The sequence below is a fragment of the Erythranthe guttata genome, chromosome 9 (genome assembly GCF_056151865.1).
Source record: "Erythranthe guttata isolate IM_541 chromosome 9, IM_541, whole genome shotgun sequence".
NCBI classification, from domain to species: domain Eukaryota; kingdom Viridiplantae; phylum Streptophyta; class Magnoliopsida; order Lamiales; family Phrymaceae; genus Erythranthe; species Erythranthe guttata.
This window is the reverse complement of record NC_142541.1, coordinates 1,403,614-1,424,405: the sequence shown is the minus strand read 5'-3', so window position 1 is coordinate 1,424,405 and position 20,792 is coordinate 1,403,614. Positions and strand designations below refer to the sequence as shown.

Genomic DNA, 20,792 nt, shown 5'->3' with positions numbered 1-20,792 from the left:
AAACTAGTCTAATTATTTAGTTAATCATGACAGCTTTCCCCAACCAAACGAGGCCTAAAGATATTATTTGTATAATATGATTTTGTTTTATATAGATGAAAGTTGGTATAGTGTTTCTATAAACGGTTGGTTTTTTAAACAAAACAAGATTTGAAGTAGTTTGAAAAGTAAATTGATAAATTCAACTCATCAGTTATCATTAATAACCAGGGGAGGTCAATAAGTAATTTCTTCTAAAATATAATCCTAAAATATTAATATATGTACACAAAATTACATTTCAAAAATCAATATATATTTTTATTATTTTTTTAATTGGCCTTGTACACATGCACCCAAACAAATATCGAACCTCCAACTTCTCTCTTCACATTGAGACAAACCCCATTCCACTCTACAGCACAAAATTTTGCCTCCCGAAAAAAAAAAAAAAGGAAAAAGAAAAAAGGATTTCGATACGAACTTCAAAACTGAGAAGGTACAGGCTATCACAACCATGCTCCCCATCCAGGAAACATATGGCACAATCGATCTGGATCAATCGCATCTTGTATAAGTTGTTGTACCTAAAAAATATCATGTCGATGAGTTATTTACGTAATTTTACATGGGAGTGGGGGAAAAATAAATAACAATGAAACAAATTTTACAAAATTTTGCATTGAAAGCACAATTAACTCCTCAACTTGACCTTGTAGATACATAAAAATATCCAAAAAATCAGCAAAAGAAATTTCCGGAGTATTTGAATCGAACCCAAGTCCATTCTCTACCCCTATCGAATGCAATATCACAACCAGTATCTAATATGAAATGATCTTCGAGAGATAAACTTGGTTTATGCAACTAGAATGCAGTATAATGTGTCATCTATCCTTTCTACAGACCAAGAGAAAATGTTGTTTTATGTAAATCAATAAACAAACCACTTCTGTATGAAATTGGTATCATCCGACTTTTAGCTAAACAATCTATGTCCAACAAGTAGAAATAAAAAAGTAAAATATTAGATTTACATCGATAGATATCACCAAAACAATGACTATTAGGAGTTGGGATTACTAGCACACTAAATTTTATTTTATGGTGGGTGATTGCAAATTATTGTGATACACTGAAAAGGACAGGTTGAATCATTTCTATGATTTTATGGATATTCAACGAGGAATTGTTATTTGAACACCAAAAATAATAAGATTTTGGTTTTCATGATAACAAAAGTTGGACTTAAAACTGTACTCGTCAACTTCGACGGCCAAAGAAAGCATGAGAACAATTCTTGCAACATGACTAGTCAATAGTCATTACTCAGGCATCGTCTCCATAGTTCACTCCTTGCAACATCATTACTCAAAGTATTTTGTTTGAAAATTTGAGATGGTATCTTTAAAAACACCACTCACATCACGCGTTACTCAAGACTTCAAAATATAAAATTTATGAGATGCAAATAATGCTCGTGTCCGGCATAATGCTGAAATTTAGTTAATGACATACCTGTCCATTAACACTTCTCATTTCACCATCTTCATATCCATCTAGCTTTTGTTTGACACGCAACAAGGCTCTTGCAGCATCTTTATTCCCTTCATACTCATCGTCATCCGAGTCTTCTAAGCTGGCATCTAAATCGTCATCAATGTCCTATTAAGGCCAAAAAAGAAAAAAAAAAAACTGTGAGAAACGTACATACAAGTTGAGCAGCCCCAATTCGAACATATATATCGACGAGAAATTAAGGAGTTACATATCAAGGAAAAAGATACGCGACTCTCAGAATTATAAATAACTAGGACATGCATGAGTTTCATTTATCGGGAGGTATATGTTAACTCCATGGAGAAAAATTCAAAAGGGCCTTACTCATCTGGCAGTAAGATTGGGGTTAAGTCAATGCAGATATCGACTATAAATTGCATGGAATGCACTCTTAGTGCACAATTTAAACATAGTGTCATAGTGATTACACAACTAATTCTGAAACTTGAGGAAAACTTAAACCCTAGCACAAACAACAAACACAACGACCAAAGAGTAATCCAGTAATTAACAACCACCGACAAGGCATGTGCTATTATATTTCAGACATAAGATTTGGTATGCTATCTAAATTTGCAAGACATGTAAAATTGATCTTGTAAAATCCTAAGATTTTACAAACAGCCCCTTCTGATTTAACTTCATATCCCGACTTTGACTATCATGATAGTGAAAGTAGAACTAATAACATACCTTTTGACGTTGCATAGCCTTTAGAGGCGATAGAGCCCACTTATATAAAGGATCATGGATAAAAACCTGCATAAAACATTTCCACATAATAAATAATAAATAAGATTTTCATTCTACTAAAATAGACATGATATCTATCCGGTGCTTTACCTCAATAATTGTAAGCAATGCTTCTTTATTTGTTCGCATTACAGAGAGAGTTTCCTCGCTACATCTTCTGAAAACTCCTTCCACCCCAGTTACACCCATACCATCTATGATGTCTCTCGTCAGCCTAAACGGTACCTGGTTGTCATTACTCAAGGTAAATTACTGAGGATTGAAAAGAACAATAAATTGGCAGAAATGGAAACATCAAAGATAAAACCAACTCGTTCAGGTGTTTTCAGCATCAGGCCTTGCTCAAAAGCGACTCCTAGATCAATATGAACAACTTCTGCAGTAGCTTGATCAATCAGGACATTCATCGAATGTCGGTCTCCTAATCCTACAATATAACCCACCTGCATACAATGCAATAGACATTTATTGCTATCAGATTTCAACTTATCCTGCTACTGTTAGTCAAGGGAAAATAGTTAGATTCTGAGTATTTGCTTCTGTAAGGAGAGAAACTACACATATTTTGGATTCATCAGCCAATAATATCTTCAAAATAATAGGACAATAAAACTATAGGACTAACCATTGAACTTGCCGCTACGCTTCTTGTATATGCAAGCCTCTTGTCGAACCAGTCAGCAGGATGGGAAAACCTCTCCAAGAAGAAGTAATGCATGGCCGGCCTGCGTTGCATGAAAATTAAGCCAAGTTAGTTTCGACATTTAACAATTAATTGGTTTCACAAACATATACCTGAAATTCTTGCAGACTTCTTGGAACGCCTTCCGCTTGTTGGTTTCCTGTAAAATATAGTAGACATTGATATTTAGATTGGTATTTTTTTAGCAAAGAACAAATATTGCTTATTTGCATCACAAATTTTTGAGCCAAAGGTTGAGGGAAACAATCAAGTTCACGTGTATATATATTTTCTTTAAATTTGTATATAAGATATAGTACTTAATAAAAACAAAGAGTTTACACAAACAAAAGGTTCAAAATGGTAAATGCATACACATAGAAATAGGCAAAAACAAGTATTCTAAGGAACCACATGATACATACCGCAGACATGTGCTGCCGGCATTCCATAAATGTCCAATCTCCTGCTCCATAACGTCCATGAGCACCTCCGTTTCTGGAGCTGGATTAGGGACATAAACGTATTCAACGTTCAATCATTTGTCTCAAACTAAATATAGTCATCTTACCCATATGGTAATTCACTAACCTTCCAATAAGATATTCACCAAGTGGGAAAGTTCCATTCACCCATTCTAGAACACCAGCGCTGGGAGTAAAAGGAACAACCTGTCTCATCAAAGCAGTGAAATTAAAGTTTGTGTCACAGAGAGATGTTATCAGCATATTCGCATAAAATAATAAGAACATAGAGAAACCCAACCCAATGCAAGACACATGAAGTGGCAACCTTAGATATAAAGTGTTTAAACTCGTCACTCGTCAGTACTCAGTAGTACTCTCAACGAAACCCCAACAAAAGACACGACAAAATGCAGGATTAATTTTGAAGATTAAAAAGATACGCTATTTCTTCAAATTGTAAGAGAAAAATAAATCGTTATCGCAAGGGGACATTTCACAAAACTAAGCAATACAATTTATTTGTTTTACGAGGGGAACCTACCTTGTATGTCCGTATCCTGAGCCTCCTCCTCCATGTATCACGGTTGTTCTGCAAGAATGTGTTAACTAAACCGAAAAACTGTTCCATCACCTGCATGATATTTATTAAAATTTTGCACAGAAAAAAAACCCCATTAGTTCTTGATCTGACAACCATTTGAAGAAATGTACAATGAAAATATGACAAATACTTGACTGTGGAGAATTTATTCAATAAACTTCTAATTACACATTGTAAAACCAGCAGATTTTTTTTGGAACACACACACCACCAGACAAACACCCAAACTCCTAGGATTGAGCCCAGGACCTACCACCACAAGGATGAGAGAGGCAACACTCGGCCACGAGGGCCATTGCTATACACAGTAGAAATTGAAGCAAACTCTACAAGCTGTTGACAGAAGCCAAAGTTCAAGGGTATACTAAACATGACAGCAGAATTCGAAGATCTACGGTATGTACCAACCATTTTTTTCTAAATTAACCATGGTTATACGAATAAAACATTATTTCCCCAAAACAGTACTATAAGCAACAACATCAATATAGAGAAAATAGAACACCTCCAAGTGGATCAATTTACATTTTTCACTTTTTGTCAGAAGTTAGGATACGTGATTTGGTCTACAACGTGGGAGATTAGCAACTTCTGGAGAAAGGTTCTAATCAGAATCAAAGTTCACCAAAAGCTTAACTTCTGAGATTTACGTGAACTCTACTTTTGGTACAATAACTAATAGCACTGAACTCAGTTAGTCCATATTTTGTTCAATATCATCATTTTGAAGGCTAAATAAAATTCAAAAGAAGAGCAAGTAAACTGAATTCATACAGCATCTTGTCTCAGATCATCATTGCCAGATTTTGCAAGCTGTCGGTATTTATTACCATCAGAACCTAAGCACTCCACCACTTTTGGGGCATTTATGCCATTCATTATACTGCATATTTTGGATACAGAAACACAACATCAGCAAGAAATTAGATAGTACACAATGAGAAGGTCACGCAGAAAGAGGAGTCTAGGATCTCATGAATGAAATAAAAAAGCTACAGATGTTGTATACATCCAGTAGTTAATATCATCAGAACAAGTATAAGTCTAGTAATTGACAAATATCACTCGTAGTAATATTGTGCAAATGATTCCCTTGTACTTTAAAACGTCATAGAAATATTGTCGTCAACATATTTTTCACTCAAATCCACGATATCAAGACAGAATGTAAGTACTTACGTGACTGAATCAGCCAGCCCTCTGAAGTGTGGAAAAGATCCTTGAGGATATTGACATGTCCGATCAACAGGGAAATTAGATGTTACAACAGGAACCTGAAATGGCATAACCATGCATCTAGAAATATTAGTTACTGAGACACACCTCAGGTCTTCTCATCGATGCGACCCATCAAACCAGTGAAATATCCTAGTGAGTGGTATCAACAATAAAATACTGTCTAGTACATCACTGTCTATAAGCAACGAAAACAAAAGAAAAGACAGTCTTACAAGCTCAAGTTCTCGAACGCTGCGAATTTCTCTTGGTAGAGCCACCCTTTTGTTGGTATCCTGTTTAAATTTTTTGTTATTAGTTCAAACATCAACACATAATCATATTATTCAAGATGTCTCTCGTAGCAGGAATAAATGCAAACAGAAGATGTTAAGGTCAGAAGTAACCAAAAGGGTATAAGAAGAACAAGACCGAATGACCACTTAATTACCTCTCTCTTCGTTTCCATTTCTGCAAGTTTAATGTATATCTCCACCATCTGCTTCATCTATGTAGTAAAAAAGAACAAAAAATGATAGAAATAGAGCCTATGCATACACAAGAAATGAAACGCCAGAACAAATGAGGCTCTACTTGTCTGATGATAGGTCCATGGTGAGATGATAGCTCTCTCAAGAGATCTTCCGCAGCAATCTTCTTATCCACGTCCACCACAAATGAGTTTCTACTGCGCTGTTTATCTTTGATCCGGTCACCATTTGCCAGAGCTAGCAGCTATAACCAGCAGAAGAAAAAGGAAACAAAGGAAAAGGATTATTTTTTAGCATTGACAAAACTACAACATAGCACTAACAACTTCAATTAGGACTTCTGAAAGCACCATATAATTAGTAACTCAACCACATGGCATGCACATGAAATAGAAAGAACTTTAGACAAAAAAGAAAGAGAGGTCTAACGATTGACAAAGCAAATACCATGAATTTGCAACTTCGGATGATCTTTCTAAAGAAAGTACAAATATAATACCTGAAATATTGTATGATAAGGATGGTCAAGGGCCATCTTCTTCAGAAGAGAAAGCAAGGCAAACTGCAAGAGCTAACAAACTAATGATGCAAACAGTAGGAGAAAATTAAAGTTATGTTAACAAAAGAAGAAAAACACAGCATAACAAACTACCTGAAAGCTAGTGGGTCCAAAAGAGTCTTTTGCTCCACCCAGCCGTGACGCGATTTGGTATACCAATATTATAAACTTGTAAGATTGCACCTAGATGGAAGAATACAACTGATGCATGACTCACACCAAATTTAATGTGCACGTAGCATCTTCCTATTGCCCCAATAATTGGACGGGAAAATTTCAACCTAATAACTACAGATTTTTATGACAGTTAACAATATACTTTACCTCGCTGATAGTGCTAAGCATGCTATCCACGACAATCTGTCTAGTTGAGAGACTGAACCATAGGGAAACAAGTCGAAATACCTAAAAGTACACAAGCATGTATTACATTCTAGTAGTATTAAGACAGTAAAACAAATAAATAAATGAAACAATGCCATCAACAGCAACATAGCCTAGTACATGTGCTAAGAAAAGAACTCCTTGAATCCTGATTTTTTCCATAAACATAGAGCGCAAGGCCGATAATGTTACAAAATTGTCGAGGTTAAAAAGGGATGAAATGAGCCAAGCGTGTTCAGATAGGAAGTTTCTAGATGCAGGGTATGGCCACTATCAAAGGGACAGTACAGAATACAAGACTATACACCACTTTAGCTTTTCCAGTAGAACCATTAAACATGCACATATGAATCGTCTAAGTTGTTGAACAACACATGTACCACGTGAAACCAATGCAATTCCCAAAATGATAAATTATTATTTCCCAAATGAAGAAATATTATTTCCCAATCGAAGAGTTGGAGATAAGCATTAATCATTACCACATATTTATACTGACATATTTTAAATATATGAGATAGTGATCCTTCAGTACTTAGCAGTAATCATTACCACATATATATTTATCTTAGTTTTTCCAACTTTCAACTGATGCCCCTGATGACTGATCTATACTGACATATTTCAAATATAGAGGGAGTAATATATTTCAAGTTATGAGAAATGAGCACAAATTCTTAGATATTAATCAGTGAATACGCTCTTTTGTCTACTGTCCTGCATCAGATATTATAAATGAATTGTCAGTACATACCACTCGGACATCATATTTTTCACCAACAATCAAGCATCGTTTGTAGCCCTCTAGTGCTGTACACAGAAAATTGTCCCTGTCTTCCTGAGAAGCAAAGGTAAAACCCAAATAATAAGATAGAATTTTACCCCATAAAACACAGTGAGCTTCGGTTCCACATCAATCACATTGCAAAATCAGTTCATGGCTAAAAATTCTAGCAGAAACATCTTGCCAGAATAATAACAAGAACACCACCACCTGTAGTTAGCAATTAAAGTTACAATTGTTAACAATCAACAGATTTTACGTATGCATCAACTTGGTTGGCCTTCCTCCAGAAGCCCAGTTAGATAGGATTGAAATTTCTTGTCTTTTTGTAGATTTCTATTTTTAGCATGTCTCTGCTTTTAGCAGCTTACTTTTTTGGTTGATCTCTATTTTTGGAGGCAGCCCATTCTTGGTTTATTCCTTTTCTAGTTTGCAGCCCGTGTGTGGCAGCTTTCTGTTTTGGTTAGCTACTACTCTGACCACCCGTTTGATCCTTTTAAAACTTATATGACTTTATTTCAGAGTTATAGACAGACTGAGGGTCATGACTAACCCCCACCCATGGATGTTTCTCGAAAAAAAAAAAAATAGAAGGTTCGTCACTGATACGAACACTAGATTTGCACAAAGTCACTTCTATTATAATTGTAACTTTACTACCTCAAACTGTAGGAATTCAAGAAGGTACCGCCAACTTATTACAACTTGATATAACCATAAGACTTTTCAGGAATTTCAAATGTCAATCACATACAAGAATGTGATACGAATCAGCTCATGTTAGTCACACCAAAATTCCAATATCCTCTTAGTGCATACCTGTAATTTCTCTTCTTCTTCTCTGTCCATGGCAAGTTGCTTTTGCAGCTCTTGTATTTTCAATGAATAATCAGTTTTATCTCCCTGGAATTCACATAGAAAACCATATAAGCTAATAATTTCCCTGGGGATTTCCACTCTGAAAGAACAACATTAATGGAACTTGCCTTGGCCATACTCTTAAAACGCTTAATTAATGCTTCAAGCTCCTTTTTCTGCAGTCAGAAATACATTACAAATTGCAATTACTATTGATAGGCCCTCACCATTTAAATTTTTTTGTCCCTTTCATATGTTTATCTATCGTAAATAACACATACCTTGTGCTTCCGTAATCGCATTGCTACTTGCCACTCATTGGAGCCAAGTCTTTCTTCATGACTACGAAAAAGAGCATCTGCATAATGTGCAAGATGGAAATGCATTTGGTTTCTTTTTTCTACAGACAACTTGTCTGTAGCCTTTTGACCCTCAGCAAGATTAACAGCATGCTTCAGGTACTTCTCTAATATAGTCCTTGAACTGCAGCATCATCACGGAGTAGAAGTTTGGCTTAGAAAATATGATCTAACAAGTTGCTTAATATCAATCATGCTCAGCTTTTTACACAAAATTGTAAATTGTTTGGTCCCCACAGCCAATCTGTTCAGAAGGTGTAAATGGAGTATTGATTTGACGATTCATTACTTACGCTGTATGACATCCAAGCAGCTATTCAAATTGCCAGTAATCCAGATTCCATGAAAGAACTAAGCATGTTTAATGTCTTTGAAGGTAGATTGACAAATATATAAATGGAAAATATCACATTTCAGGTTTCACTAATTCCAGCCGATTTTGTTGCATTATGTTCTAGCTTTTCACAAACAGTTGTTTTTTCATGTCTAGCAGATGACAAGGTTATTGAACACCCACATTAACTTGGAATAACCCAACGAACGATGCCACCGAATGTATAAAATTGAATATATTGCCATATTACTAACTTGCTCGACCGAGTTTCTGCCAGCCATTTTCCAACTAAGCGAAACACATCTGGAGCCTCTTCTTCCTTCAACTGGTGATTTTGTGAAATATAATTTGCAAGGTTGACTGCGATCTCGTGCTGACCTTGGACCCGGAGAAGCTTAGCTTCTTCAAGCTTCCGAAAAGAAAGATCCTCAAATATTAGTTTCTAACTAAAGATGTCAACTTAGAATTGGAGAGAGGCACATATACTGAACTAAATGGTACATCTTGAACATAATTGTCTATTATATGGAACACAACACCTCATAAGACAATGGCAGAGATCCATTGCCCTTCGAGATGATTACCTGTGGCCCACATCCATACTTGACTTCAAGCTTAGTTTGTGAAAGAAAATTCTTGGATTTATGCAGACTAAATGATTGCAGACATAATCACGTCAATGGAAGCATGTAACATTACAAGTTTAGAAAAGTTTTGATAATACGAGGAATTTAGTTGTTCATTCAAGGCATATGTGACTATTTCCGATAGCAAAAATGATGAAATTTTATGCATGCTACATGGGTCTGGTTTTGGTGCAGTTTTACTTAGGCAAAAGGAAATTTGTATATATCAAGGTCCAGGATGTGCCTTAAAGAACCAATACAGTTTTGCATGTAGGCAGAAAGCACAAAAACCTAGATGCATTTGTTTTCTGAGAATCATCAAACACAAAAGAGAAAAGACATACCCTTCCAAGCCAGTACAAATTAGAAAATTCTCCTCCCTTGTCAGTGCAAAGAAACTTAAATTCATGCAAGGCAGCAGCAGCCTCTGAAATCCTAGAGCCCTGTGGATGAACAACCAAACAACTAGCTTAGTAGGCTCCGTCTGTTTAATTCTAGTATGAAAGACCAGCTCTCTAGAGAATACCTTACGAAGAATTGATGCTGATTCCCTTAGATGATGCACTATACTGTCCATACAATTTAATACACGAAGCAGGACTCTTCTAAATGCTATGAACGGTTCCAGCAAATTCATATGTAAATCTGTTTGTTTCAAAATGCAGCTCCAGTTTTTATGTAGCCATTGCAACTGTAGATTTCAATTCAGAGGTTAGTGGATCTTATATGGAAAATAACTAATTCAACATCCAATCCTGATATCTAACTTGAAACAAGACATACCCATCGAAACTATGGCATCAAAGGACATATGGCTGAAGAAAGAAAGTTATAATTATAAAGCACTAAATATATTTCATCTTTAGCGAATGAAATAAATTTCTATTAGAAAAATCCCAGAACCAGCATATCCTAATATTAGTGGAATATAATACCAAACAGAAGGTAATACAGTGGGAGACAGTTCTATACCTGGTCCATTGATGGCACTACTGGTTCGGATAAAACTTTTTGTCGCTCAGAAGAATCAAACTTTTCACATGTTGAACTCCACCGTAAATCCCATGCCATTCCGAGATGATGAAAGATCTGCAAATTATAATGGAAGCAGAAAAGTAGTTAGACGGTTTGAAATATCAAACCCTCGAGCATTAAATAGGCTTTATGGGTACTTTGTATCTGAAACTGAAAGGGATCATTTTAGTCCATGAAAGAAGCCTATGCAAGATTTCCACCTCCCGAGAAAAACAATTACGGGTACACTTAAGATCCAGGGATAAACATACGAAAACTGGCTGCTGGAAGCATTGCATACCTGAAGTTTAACTATGGTTGAGTAGATGCACTCAGTACTCTCCTTACTTGAATGGCAGATGGACATTAGAAGGGCCTAAGAGAGATGATTTTTTTACATTCCAAAAGTTGAGGCATTAGTTATGTAAGATATTTCTAAAAGTGAGGCATTAGTTATGTAAGATATTTCTACCTACTAACCTGCTTTGAGTCTTTCAGTGTTGTATGAAATTCATCAAACTCTCCTTCTTGTAGTGCTCTCAAACAGCTGTACCAGAGCATGAAGAACGTCAGCATCAAAATGATGGCAGGATTTCAACTCATGCAACATATTAAATAACTGTGCTGATCTGATGGGTGTGCTTCCAAAAGTTGGCACAGTTACAAAAAATCAATACTACTATAACATATCAAGAGCGAGTATCAATCAGAAAAGATTGATCAACCCAAAGAACTTCAACTTTGAACTGAAATACATGAATTACAGAAATGGTTGGATAAACATAAAAGAGAAAGAAAGCGATGAATGTAAATTCGGATGAATTACAGTGTAACCATTTAAGCTGACCATGTAACAGCAATGTGTCCGTCACTATCAAACTTTCATGATAGAGAAGTCATAGAAATTGATTTTTGGATGTCTGAAGTGGATAGCATATAATGATGATTAGGGAGGACCTTTGAAGTAATCTTAAAAAACGCAACCATCTTTCTTACTTCCTGGTTCTTACATTGTCAAAGGTGAAGCAAATCAATCAAATAAACTTGTTGCATCTGTGTTTACAGGAAAGGACAAAAAAGAGTAATATCTCAAACCACCTAATATCTTGATAAACATGAATGTGAAGAGATCATGTCTTCCAAAGCAGTGTATCATAATGAGCAAACTGAAGGTTCAGATAATTCCAGAATAAATAAGGCTTGAATCTATCAAAACCTCAATAAAATTTAAAATCCAAATAAAATACCTGTGCAAATTTTCATTGAAATTATGTCCATCACATTTATATGAAACTTGTGCATCAGCACCATAATAAAGTGGACAAAAATCCCAGTTTCCCGCACGCCAAGCAGCTTCATACTACATAGGATACGGAAGGACAGGGCAAGTCATTCGCTAAGACATAATCAGCAGGCCGTAAAACACATAACGGAGAGAGAGGGAGAAGAAAACACTTTGCATCATTTTAACGCAAAAACTATGTCAAACCTGCAGATCAGTAAATTCTAGATCATGTTGAAAACGACCCTTCTGAGAAGACAATCCTTGACAATACACATCCAATACATGAGTGCAGCCAATTTGCTGTAGAGATCTAATTAGTCCTTTGTAAGGCTTCTTTTGTATCATGCCGTGTTCTGTTTTAGAGAAGGATGTGTCTTCAGCTTGTTGAGAATTCTTCGTAGAAGAATAGGAAGAACCACTTATTTGAACAATTGGCTCAGAGCGTACTTGCAAATCATAGTATTCAAGTGCTTTACTCCAATTACCCTCATGCTCAAAAGTAATTATTTGAGAGGTCAGCTGCAAATCAAGAGAGGATCAAATGATGCCATGATGTTTGTACACAACTTTGACAATATATTTGCTGAATGACATATAAGTGACGTGCATTTCCTGTGGTGATAAGATTATACGGGCATACTACCATTAGACTCAGCGAACCTACAATTCACAAACATTTGTACAGTTTCATAGAGAAACTAAAGGAACTTTCATAATGGCATGGGATACTGAACTTTATTTATTTCTTATAAACATTCGAAGTCTTTATGGTGAAGTTATGTTAGCCAAGATCAAAAACAAAGTTGACCCACATTGATGACAAAATGTTGAAACGGGAATATTGAAAGGTCACCTTAAACTTAATTAATATAAATCTATAATTTTTTGTTGAACTTTGAAATATAAAAAGAAATAAAAGAGATAGAAGAATGTGGAGATATGATGTGTTCAGCAATTTGACTACACCCATGGATAAAAAAAATGTGCTGAAGGGTTAAAACACTTATTTTCTTCAGTCTTACCATCAGACTTATATTATCACCAAAATACATAGGTAGAAACATCTGTGAAAACTATATGAAACGTAGAACAGGGTAGGAAAAAAAAAACCCAAAAACATATCAAGTTTGATAAAATTAAATATTTTGTCATCCCAAGAATCCTGCATTATTCATAATCCGATTTATACTTGGTTGATATTGATTCTAAGCACTTGTTTCACAAGAACATAGAAAAGAGTATGTTAAATAAACAGCAAACATTAAGAGGAACCACCTTCACCAGAATAACGCAAACAAAGACAATTTGGTTAATGATTTTCATAAATTATCTTTCTCCATGGAACATTTTGATTCTGAATTAACTCAGAAAACGTCATTAACTATCATTACTTCACACACACACACACACACACACACACACATATATATATATATATATATATATATATATATATATATATATATATATATATATATATATATATATATATATATATATATATATATATATATATATATATATCTTTAACTAACCTTGTGAGACTGAATAATCCCATATAGACTGTCAGGCTCATTCATCTGGGTGACTGCTGACACAAGTATCTCAACATGGGGCGGCAACTAACAGTCAGAGAGAAAAGTAAGCCAGTTTTCCTCTTAACTGATATATTACGTATTGAGGAACAAGAAAACTCATAACGGATAGTCAAATTCAAAGAAACATACTGTTTCATGATGAGAAAAATCTGGGCTGCCCAATGTGAGGCTATTGAAGTGCTGCTCACACCAGTGCTCGACATAAAGAAAAGCAGTAAAGTAGGAGCCACAATCCTGCAAACCAATATATAAAACAAAAGCAGAACACAGGGATTAAGAAACAGAGACCTCAGATACTGGAAGACATAAAGAAGAACCTGACGCTTTACTCACAATAGCAGACTTTGCAACAACTAGATAATCCACGCCAAGCCAATAAACCTGGTGAAAGATAAAAATTTACTAGGAAATATAGTTGGCAAGCCATTTGAAAGAGAGGGATCAAATATAAGTAACCACTGAATCTGGTGTGCACAAGAATCAAAATTCATAATGTATGAATAATGAAATCAAAAAATATTTTTTAAAAGGAATTCACCTGGACTTTAAACAATTTTTCAGATCGATGGGCTAAGCCACCAAATATTAAATGTTCACACAGAAGGAAATTTTGTTAAAGACTGAACAGATTTCACATCTATTGTATCAGAAGCACACAAACCTTTTGCCACAGTAAAGTTGATGCTACCAATCCTGAAGGTGTGTCGAGATCCTTCCCCTTCACTGATGTAGAACGTGACTTCAACCCAGAGCCAGTAATTTTAGTATGCTGTGAAACCAAAAATCCGGTCAAACTAGCTGATACAATTCCTGTTTCCCTATACGTAAGGCACACTAGCTGATACAACTGTTAATATGAGATTACAAACTTCAATAGTACATCAATCACTTTTTCATGGTTGACGAGAAACAATAGCAAGTATTGACACATGATGTGAAAACAACTGGAAAGGAAGATATTGGAACAGAATGCTAATTTAACAAGCAAATTTAGGCTGCTTTTTAAAGGTGGAAACGCTCTAAGAGCTGTCATAAGTAATAACAGAACTATGACACATTTTATCAAGAAGCGGTTTCTGTACTGATTTCCATACCAATAAATAGTTCAGGAGAAGTGGACTAATTTTAAATCAAGAAAACCAAAGAGAGTTTCAAAAACATTTTCTTTTTCAAGGCATCTATGTCAGATGCCAGATGTGCCAAGGCTGCATTGTATTATTTCTATCAAAGCTGCTACAAGTTTATTTAAGACAAATTAAGAACACATCATTAAGGTCAAGGATGCATCGGGTGTGTTTTACTTTATCACATAAACAATTCCAAGAAATTATCATGTACTGCATAAAAAGAGTGATTGCGGAAACACCTCTACCTTTGAACTCTTCTGCTTATGAAATGAAGTTGAAGACTTGGTTCTTTCCATTACATGGCACAGGCGAAGCTCATTTAGAGCATGCAAAATTACCTGAATGCTTTTTGTTAACACATTGGACTCGACAAGAACATTTTCTTGTACCTGTAAGTAATGAAAGAAAAGACAAAACATGTAATTAGAACTTTGTAAGATATATGGTATCAGCAACATGTAATTTTGAACTACTGGTCAAAATTAAGAACTGACCAAAAATATGTATATGTATAGTAGATGACACTATCCAACTACATGTAAAAATAATTATATGTTATGCAGATGATTTTATACACTATTCTTAGAATTGTCTACTTAATAGTTAGACAACACGGGAAGCCAATATCTGTAAGAAATCCAGTATTTGTATGGTGGCAGAGCTGTTACAGTGCTAGGGATAACAAGGAACATGCCTTGAGCGAGATTACATTACACAGATCAACATTTGAATCCTTTCTTCCAGCTATATTAAGAATGACATCAGAGAATAGAAGTTCAGCAACTTCGGATTTTACTAGCACAATATCCTGGCATAATCTGAAATAAATATCAAAGGGATCAACTGAGAAGATTCCTTGGAAAAAAATAGGCAATCAAAGAATAAAATAATTTAACGGAATAACGGACAACCTAAGAATAAGGTCATCACAGTAACTTATCATGGCACACACAACTGGACCAATCCATGCCTCAAATGTTTTATCAGAAGTAGACCACAGAGTTGAGTCCTCAATGGAAATTGATTTTGCTGAAACAAAAAGTAACAAAAAAGTGTTAAGGCAATATGCATTAAAACTATAGTTCCTATGATCAAGTTCACACCTTTGGAAGAATTAATCTTTAACTACCAAAGAAGTGTGTTATCAAAAAATAATAAGGGAAAGCAAAACAAATGAAAATGCATTTTGTGTATAGACCCTATCAGCAAGGATGCTTATTTATTATCCCTACTTATGCCTAGCACTAGCAATGAGATGTGATTCATATAAGTAAACACAGCACAAAGGCGCATATATGACAAAATTACCATTAATCAATTTAACGAATAAGAAAACATAGAAACAACAAATAATAGCGTACCCTTGAATTTTCTTTGTAGATTTGCAATTAAACTTTGTACTAGCTCCAAATTAATGCCCTTCGAGTGGACCTACAAAGTTTGCAGATATAATTTGAATGACCGTAACAAAATTTAGTCATCACCATCATCTTCAGAGACAGATAAGGTAATCAATCAGGAATGACAAACCAATCTGAACTATATAAAAGTAAATGTTAAGGACTGCATTGTCTTCACTAGTTCCAATAGAACATGCCTAATCACATAGTTATTGAGTGCGAAAAACGTGCTCCGGTTTCAAGACCTCCTAGGGGTGAGTGCAAACCAAGTTTATGTTCTAACTTCATTCAGTCGAAAAAGATAACTAGTTTACTTATTATCACCTCTTGATCTATGTACATGGTGTAAAGATGACAATTTTAATGCTTCCTGGTTATATCCTACATTTTATGCACGTTATTTTAGATCCTTCTTCGGGTTAGCAAAATTCAGATATACTTGCGGTTAACAAATTTGAGATTTGCTCGGAAGAAAGAAAGAGGCAACATGCACTATTAAATGCAAGCTGTTACTACCACTAAGAGGCCGTCTTCAGTCCATGATTATAAACATATGATTCATCCCTATAGATCAACACAATATCACTTATAAAGTTCAATAAACCAAAGAAATGACACAGTTTAAAGCTCAAAACTTGATAAGGGTTTCTTTAGGAATGCTGACCCTAGGAAAGCTTGCAAAGATTGCAGGTAATTATTACCCAATAATAGATACAGAAATTATAATCTACAAATCTCCCTCAAAAATATAGTATCAAAATAATATACTCGATTCTCTCTTCCCAAAGACCATCTTAATCATGACCACAAGAAACCTAATAAATTTGTAGAACTCATACTGTCAAAGACATTTTGTCTTACATTATTTCATAAAATAATTTATAAGAAAACAACACAGAACTCATAAACACATAACAGAAGAAAGAACAGTAAATGTCTCAGAGAAGCAATTAAACCTCAATAAGACACCTCTCGTAGGAATCCAGGTGTAATAAAGATTGTTGTCCTTTTTCAGTTGAAAGAATCCCCTGTGAAGGTGAACACAATATATAAATGTTAAGAGTATCTAACTTAGCTACTAGAAAGCGAGTACACAATGCTGTAATGAACATCAGCCTATTCAATCAAGAAATAGGGGAAAAGAAATATTTTTACATGATTTAGATTTCTTGAACATGTATTGTTTACTATTTCTTATTATCCCCACCAAGGTCTGGAAAATACCAAAACTCAGCACAAACTCGAATGGCCACGGAATCTCAGCTATATTTTACAATTTGATAATAAGCCCATCAGTCAAAGTTCCCTTTTACAAAATGATTTTAGAGAGCTTCGAAAACTGGATATAAGATCAAATCAGTAAACTTAAAGGTAGTATACTGTATACCATACTTCAACAGAATAATAAGGTCACATATCACACAAGTAATTAATTGCAACTTTTAGACGAACCCTTAGGATGCGTGATTGAAAATAAATTAAGACATCAAGACATGTATAATCCAACAGAAAGGTATTTCATCAAACAAACCCGTAAAGCTTGTGAGGCCATATCAATCATCTCAACAGAATCATCCATTAGATACTTCTTTAAATGCCTCAGAAGTACAAGAAGAACTTCATTGGATATGCATGTATCCATGTGGATATTAGGATCTGCTGAGCTAAACATCTTAACCATTCCAGATAATTGCACATGAGAGTCACCAGGAAGATGGAAGACAACGCGATGGGGATCACCAATACCGACCTGTAATTATAACTAAATATTAAGAGAAAATGTCCAACCCATTGCTGGTGTATGTCCAAGATACCTAAGTCGTATTGATATCACAAGGTAAAGATGAAGAAATACCCTAGATATAAAGTCAGCCACCATGGCACCGAGGTCATTTGTGTTATCTAAGCTGCACACTGGGACAAGATTCCAAAGAGCATGAACAATTTCATTGTCCGAGTGCCAATATGCGTCTTTGAGAAAATTCTCATCAAGCTCTTTTCCTAGACGCTCTCCCTTTCTGGACATATTCTTATGCAATGCTTTCAGACTGCAAAATAATAAACAGATAAAGTTTTCATTACCTTCAATATAACAAAGAGGTAGTTGAAATGAAGTTCGGCATATCATATTATTGTGTATCTACTACTATCTACAATCTATATCCCAAATAATTTTTGGTTTGTCTTCCAATCAATTTTGATTTGGCCATCTCTACTCTTGCAACTATCTCTTTTTGTTGTCTCAGATTTGGCTTGTTGCTATTTATGCTACGATATGTCTCTGCTCTACTTACCAGTCAAATTTGACTAGGCGCTTTGTACTTTCTACGGGCTAGTCACTCCGACTAGACTGCTACTTTTCTACTGTCCCCCAACAGACCATGACTGAGTACTATCTATCTCCCAACCGACGTCACTGTCTGGAAGTTGACACTGATTGCACATCTGCTAATTCTGCTACTATGTTATTAGGTGTTTACATAGTTGATTTTGAGTTTGGCGCTTTGTGTAAAGATCCTTCAGCTTGAGGGAAGTGATAGAAAATATTTTATTTTGATTTCTTTTTTTTTTTTAGTTATAGCGTATTTAGGTTACGAATCTATGTCTATTAGGTCATTGGTTCTATATTAGGGATCAAATTTTCACTATTGTCCTCATTGTAAAAGACACAGTTAGCTACATATGTGAAATGTCTTTTTTCTAGTAGAAAGTGTTGACGAAACAGATGCACAAAAGTTCATATGAAATGAGGAAGAGGTACGTACCTGCAAAGAAGTAATCTTGGCGGTACATAGTGAGATCTCTTCACAAACTGACAAGGACAGAATTAAAGGGCATGTAACGAATGGAAACATATAAGACAAAACTGGTGAGTCACCAAATCACAAGCCAAGGAATCAAGTAAAGAAATGAGGCAAGGAGCACTTGCTTACATTGAGTAAGTGAACCCTAGGTGAGTAGGTTTCACATAATCCCAGGTGGAACCTCCTTATGTCATCAAATATATCAAATTCAGGGAAGGGCTCCAGCTCCTGAAGTAGCACTCACAAATTATCACACACACTTTCAATCAAAATCATTTGAAAGTAAAGGTAAAACGAAGAAGTTATCTAGATCGCCCAAAAAAATTTCTACAAATAACACAGATACCACCGGGGATATACCAAGTCAGACCTTGATGTATTCGTACAGCGATGAATCAGAAGCGATGGTAAGCTGTTGGAGCAATGGTACCAGTTGCGATGAAGCAGTCGCAGAGAGATTGCCACCGGATTCAAAGGGAACAGAACATCCAACCAACTTAGACACTAGAAACTGAACAGTAAAGCAGTTGGGTTAGTGTGGAAAATGATATTTTACTGTAAAAAAAAAAATCAAATAAGCTCTTACCTGAAGTTGTTCACCCAGTACTCTTGTAGTCTCTACTGATGGATTATCTCTTGTTATCTTAAGCAATGTGGAGATAATGCAACAACATTGATCCATTAAATTATGGCAGCCAATAAATTGCCCAATCAAATTCAGAAGGTAACTGGGCAACAAAACAAGGAAGATGTTAGAGAAGCCAACTGGCAAAATCACATGGAGTGTAAAATTAGGACAAAGAGGGCTGAGGACCCCAGTAGAAAAGGTTCGAGGTTAGCTTCTTAATTATGCCCATGTCACTTTTATTTAAAAGGTTTAACAGCCCAAAAGGAATGGAAAAAACAACTGCATTAGATTTGTTATCATGGATTATAATAGAATAATTCACTGCCGAAAACCATGCTTCATTTGACTCATTCCAGTAAATTATAAAAGTTCCAAGGACCAAAGAGATCTATCATTTGTGCATACATGCCTAGAACTGGGGATACTTCCCAAAATCACCAGCCACAAGTAAGAAACAAAAATAACCATTAGGCAAGGTGTCAATCTAAATCATCAAGAAACTATCCATACAAAAAATATTCATTGTTATAGCAACAAAGATTTTTGTTGAAGCTGAATCTGATTCTAAGACTCCCAATCAACAAAGGGTAAAGAGGACCAGACCCAAAATAACGATAAAGCTCCATCATATCACAATCACCTAGTCAATAGTTGTAGAGATGTCAAATTAAAACTTACCTGAAAGTACTAGGAATAGCAGCTCTACAACCAAGAAGATTGACAACCACTTCAATGCCAGCCAAATGGCGACATTTATGCCGATGATGAGCTGCAGCAGTAACTTTGTAATGCATATCAACAATGAACTGCACAATCATGTGTCAAACATTTAGAAAATAAACAACAATCATTAACTTCTACACAAAATAATACTTGCAGTTTACAGAAGACATCCTAAAAGAGGAATCACCATAAATACTCTGTCAGGTCTAAATATGTTAATCTTGTCCACAAGGTTGCAACCTATAGACTGGTTTTCACTGCAAGATTCAAATAACAAACTTAGAAGTACTAACTTTGTAGGGAAATGAAGAAAATAATTAGAAAATCCGAAAGAAGGTCCTGCACCTATCCAAAAATCCATCCACAACAGTTTGAATTGCACAGGCAATTGTATCTTTAGAGAAGAATGGAAGTGGAGGGTCCGAGTCACTGGAAGCTAAAGACAATGTATGATTGACAATAGAAACCTGCAAACAACGGGTAAAAGTACGAAAATCCTAAGAAAGTCATTACAATTAGATACTATCATAAATTTTGATCAAAATATACAACAATAAACTC

The 20,792-nt window shown here is 35.3% G+C and overlaps 1 protein-coding gene across 1 annotated transcript in view; it reads right to left on the bottom strand.

Moving 5' to 3' along the window:
- Nucleotides 1-216: 216 nt before the first annotated feature.
- ATM (Serine/Threonine-kinase ATM-like protein) overlaps nt 217-20,792 on the bottom strand; it is a 36,502-nt gene continuing 15,926 nt past the window's right edge. The window contains exons 32-79 of the mRNA XM_012975759.2: nt 20,577-20,698; nt 20,419-20,488; nt 20,187-20,314; nt 19,467-19,608; nt 19,251-19,391; nt 19,010-19,108; nt 18,842-18,888; nt 17,932-18,124; nt 17,608-17,826; nt 17,033-17,104; nt 16,038-16,107; nt 15,588-15,705; nt 15,371-15,494; nt 14,922-15,065; nt 14,211-14,318; nt 13,883-13,930; nt 13,679-13,783; nt 13,487-13,573; nt 12,156-12,470; nt 11,914-12,026; nt 11,147-11,213; nt 10,968-11,042; nt 10,625-10,741; nt 10,179-10,343; nt 9,997-10,095; nt 9,281-9,435; nt 8,615-8,816; nt 8,462-8,509; nt 8,295-8,378; nt 7,446-7,529; nt 6,632-6,712; nt 6,401-6,490; nt 6,248-6,310; nt 5,852-5,992; nt 5,709-5,765; nt 5,494-5,553; nt 5,222-5,316; nt 4,817-4,925; nt 3,983-4,072; nt 3,566-3,645; nt 3,400-3,478; nt 3,088-3,134; nt 2,918-3,017; nt 2,604-2,735; nt 2,383-2,517; nt 2,233-2,298; nt 1,498-1,644; nt 217-566 (exon numbers count right to left, since the gene is read on the bottom strand). Of these exons, the coding sequence (XP_012831213.2) occupies nt 489-566; nt 1,498-1,644; nt 2,233-2,298; nt 2,383-2,517; nt 2,604-2,735; nt 2,918-3,017; nt 3,088-3,134; nt 3,400-3,478; nt 3,566-3,645; nt 3,983-4,072; nt 4,817-4,925; nt 5,222-5,316; nt 5,494-5,553; nt 5,709-5,765; nt 5,852-5,992; nt 6,248-6,310; nt 6,401-6,490; nt 6,632-6,712; nt 7,446-7,529; nt 8,295-8,378; nt 8,462-8,509; nt 8,615-8,816; nt 9,281-9,435; nt 9,997-10,095; nt 10,179-10,343; nt 10,625-10,741; nt 10,968-11,042; nt 11,147-11,213; nt 11,914-12,026; nt 12,156-12,470; nt 13,487-13,573; nt 13,679-13,783; nt 13,883-13,930; nt 14,211-14,318; nt 14,922-15,065; nt 15,371-15,494; nt 15,588-15,705; nt 16,038-16,107; nt 17,033-17,104; nt 17,608-17,826; nt 17,932-18,124; nt 18,842-18,888; nt 19,010-19,108; nt 19,251-19,391; nt 19,467-19,608; nt 20,187-20,314; nt 20,419-20,488; nt 20,577-20,698 (5,211 nt within the window). The 3' untranslated portion in view covers nt 217-488. The remainder of the gene's footprint in view (nt 567-1,497; nt 1,645-2,232; nt 2,299-2,382; nt 2,518-2,603; nt 2,736-2,917; nt 3,018-3,087; nt 3,135-3,399; nt 3,479-3,565; nt 3,646-3,982; nt 4,073-4,816; nt 4,926-5,221; nt 5,317-5,493; nt 5,554-5,708; nt 5,766-5,851; nt 5,993-6,247; nt 6,311-6,400; nt 6,491-6,631; nt 6,713-7,445; nt 7,530-8,294; nt 8,379-8,461; nt 8,510-8,614; nt 8,817-9,280; nt 9,436-9,996; nt 10,096-10,178; nt 10,344-10,624; nt 10,742-10,967; nt 11,043-11,146; nt 11,214-11,913; nt 12,027-12,155; nt 12,471-13,486; nt 13,574-13,678; nt 13,784-13,882; nt 13,931-14,210; nt 14,319-14,921; nt 15,066-15,370; nt 15,495-15,587; nt 15,706-16,037; nt 16,108-17,032; nt 17,105-17,607; nt 17,827-17,931; nt 18,125-18,841; nt 18,889-19,009; nt 19,109-19,250; nt 19,392-19,466; nt 19,609-20,186; nt 20,315-20,418; nt 20,489-20,576; nt 20,699-20,792) is intronic.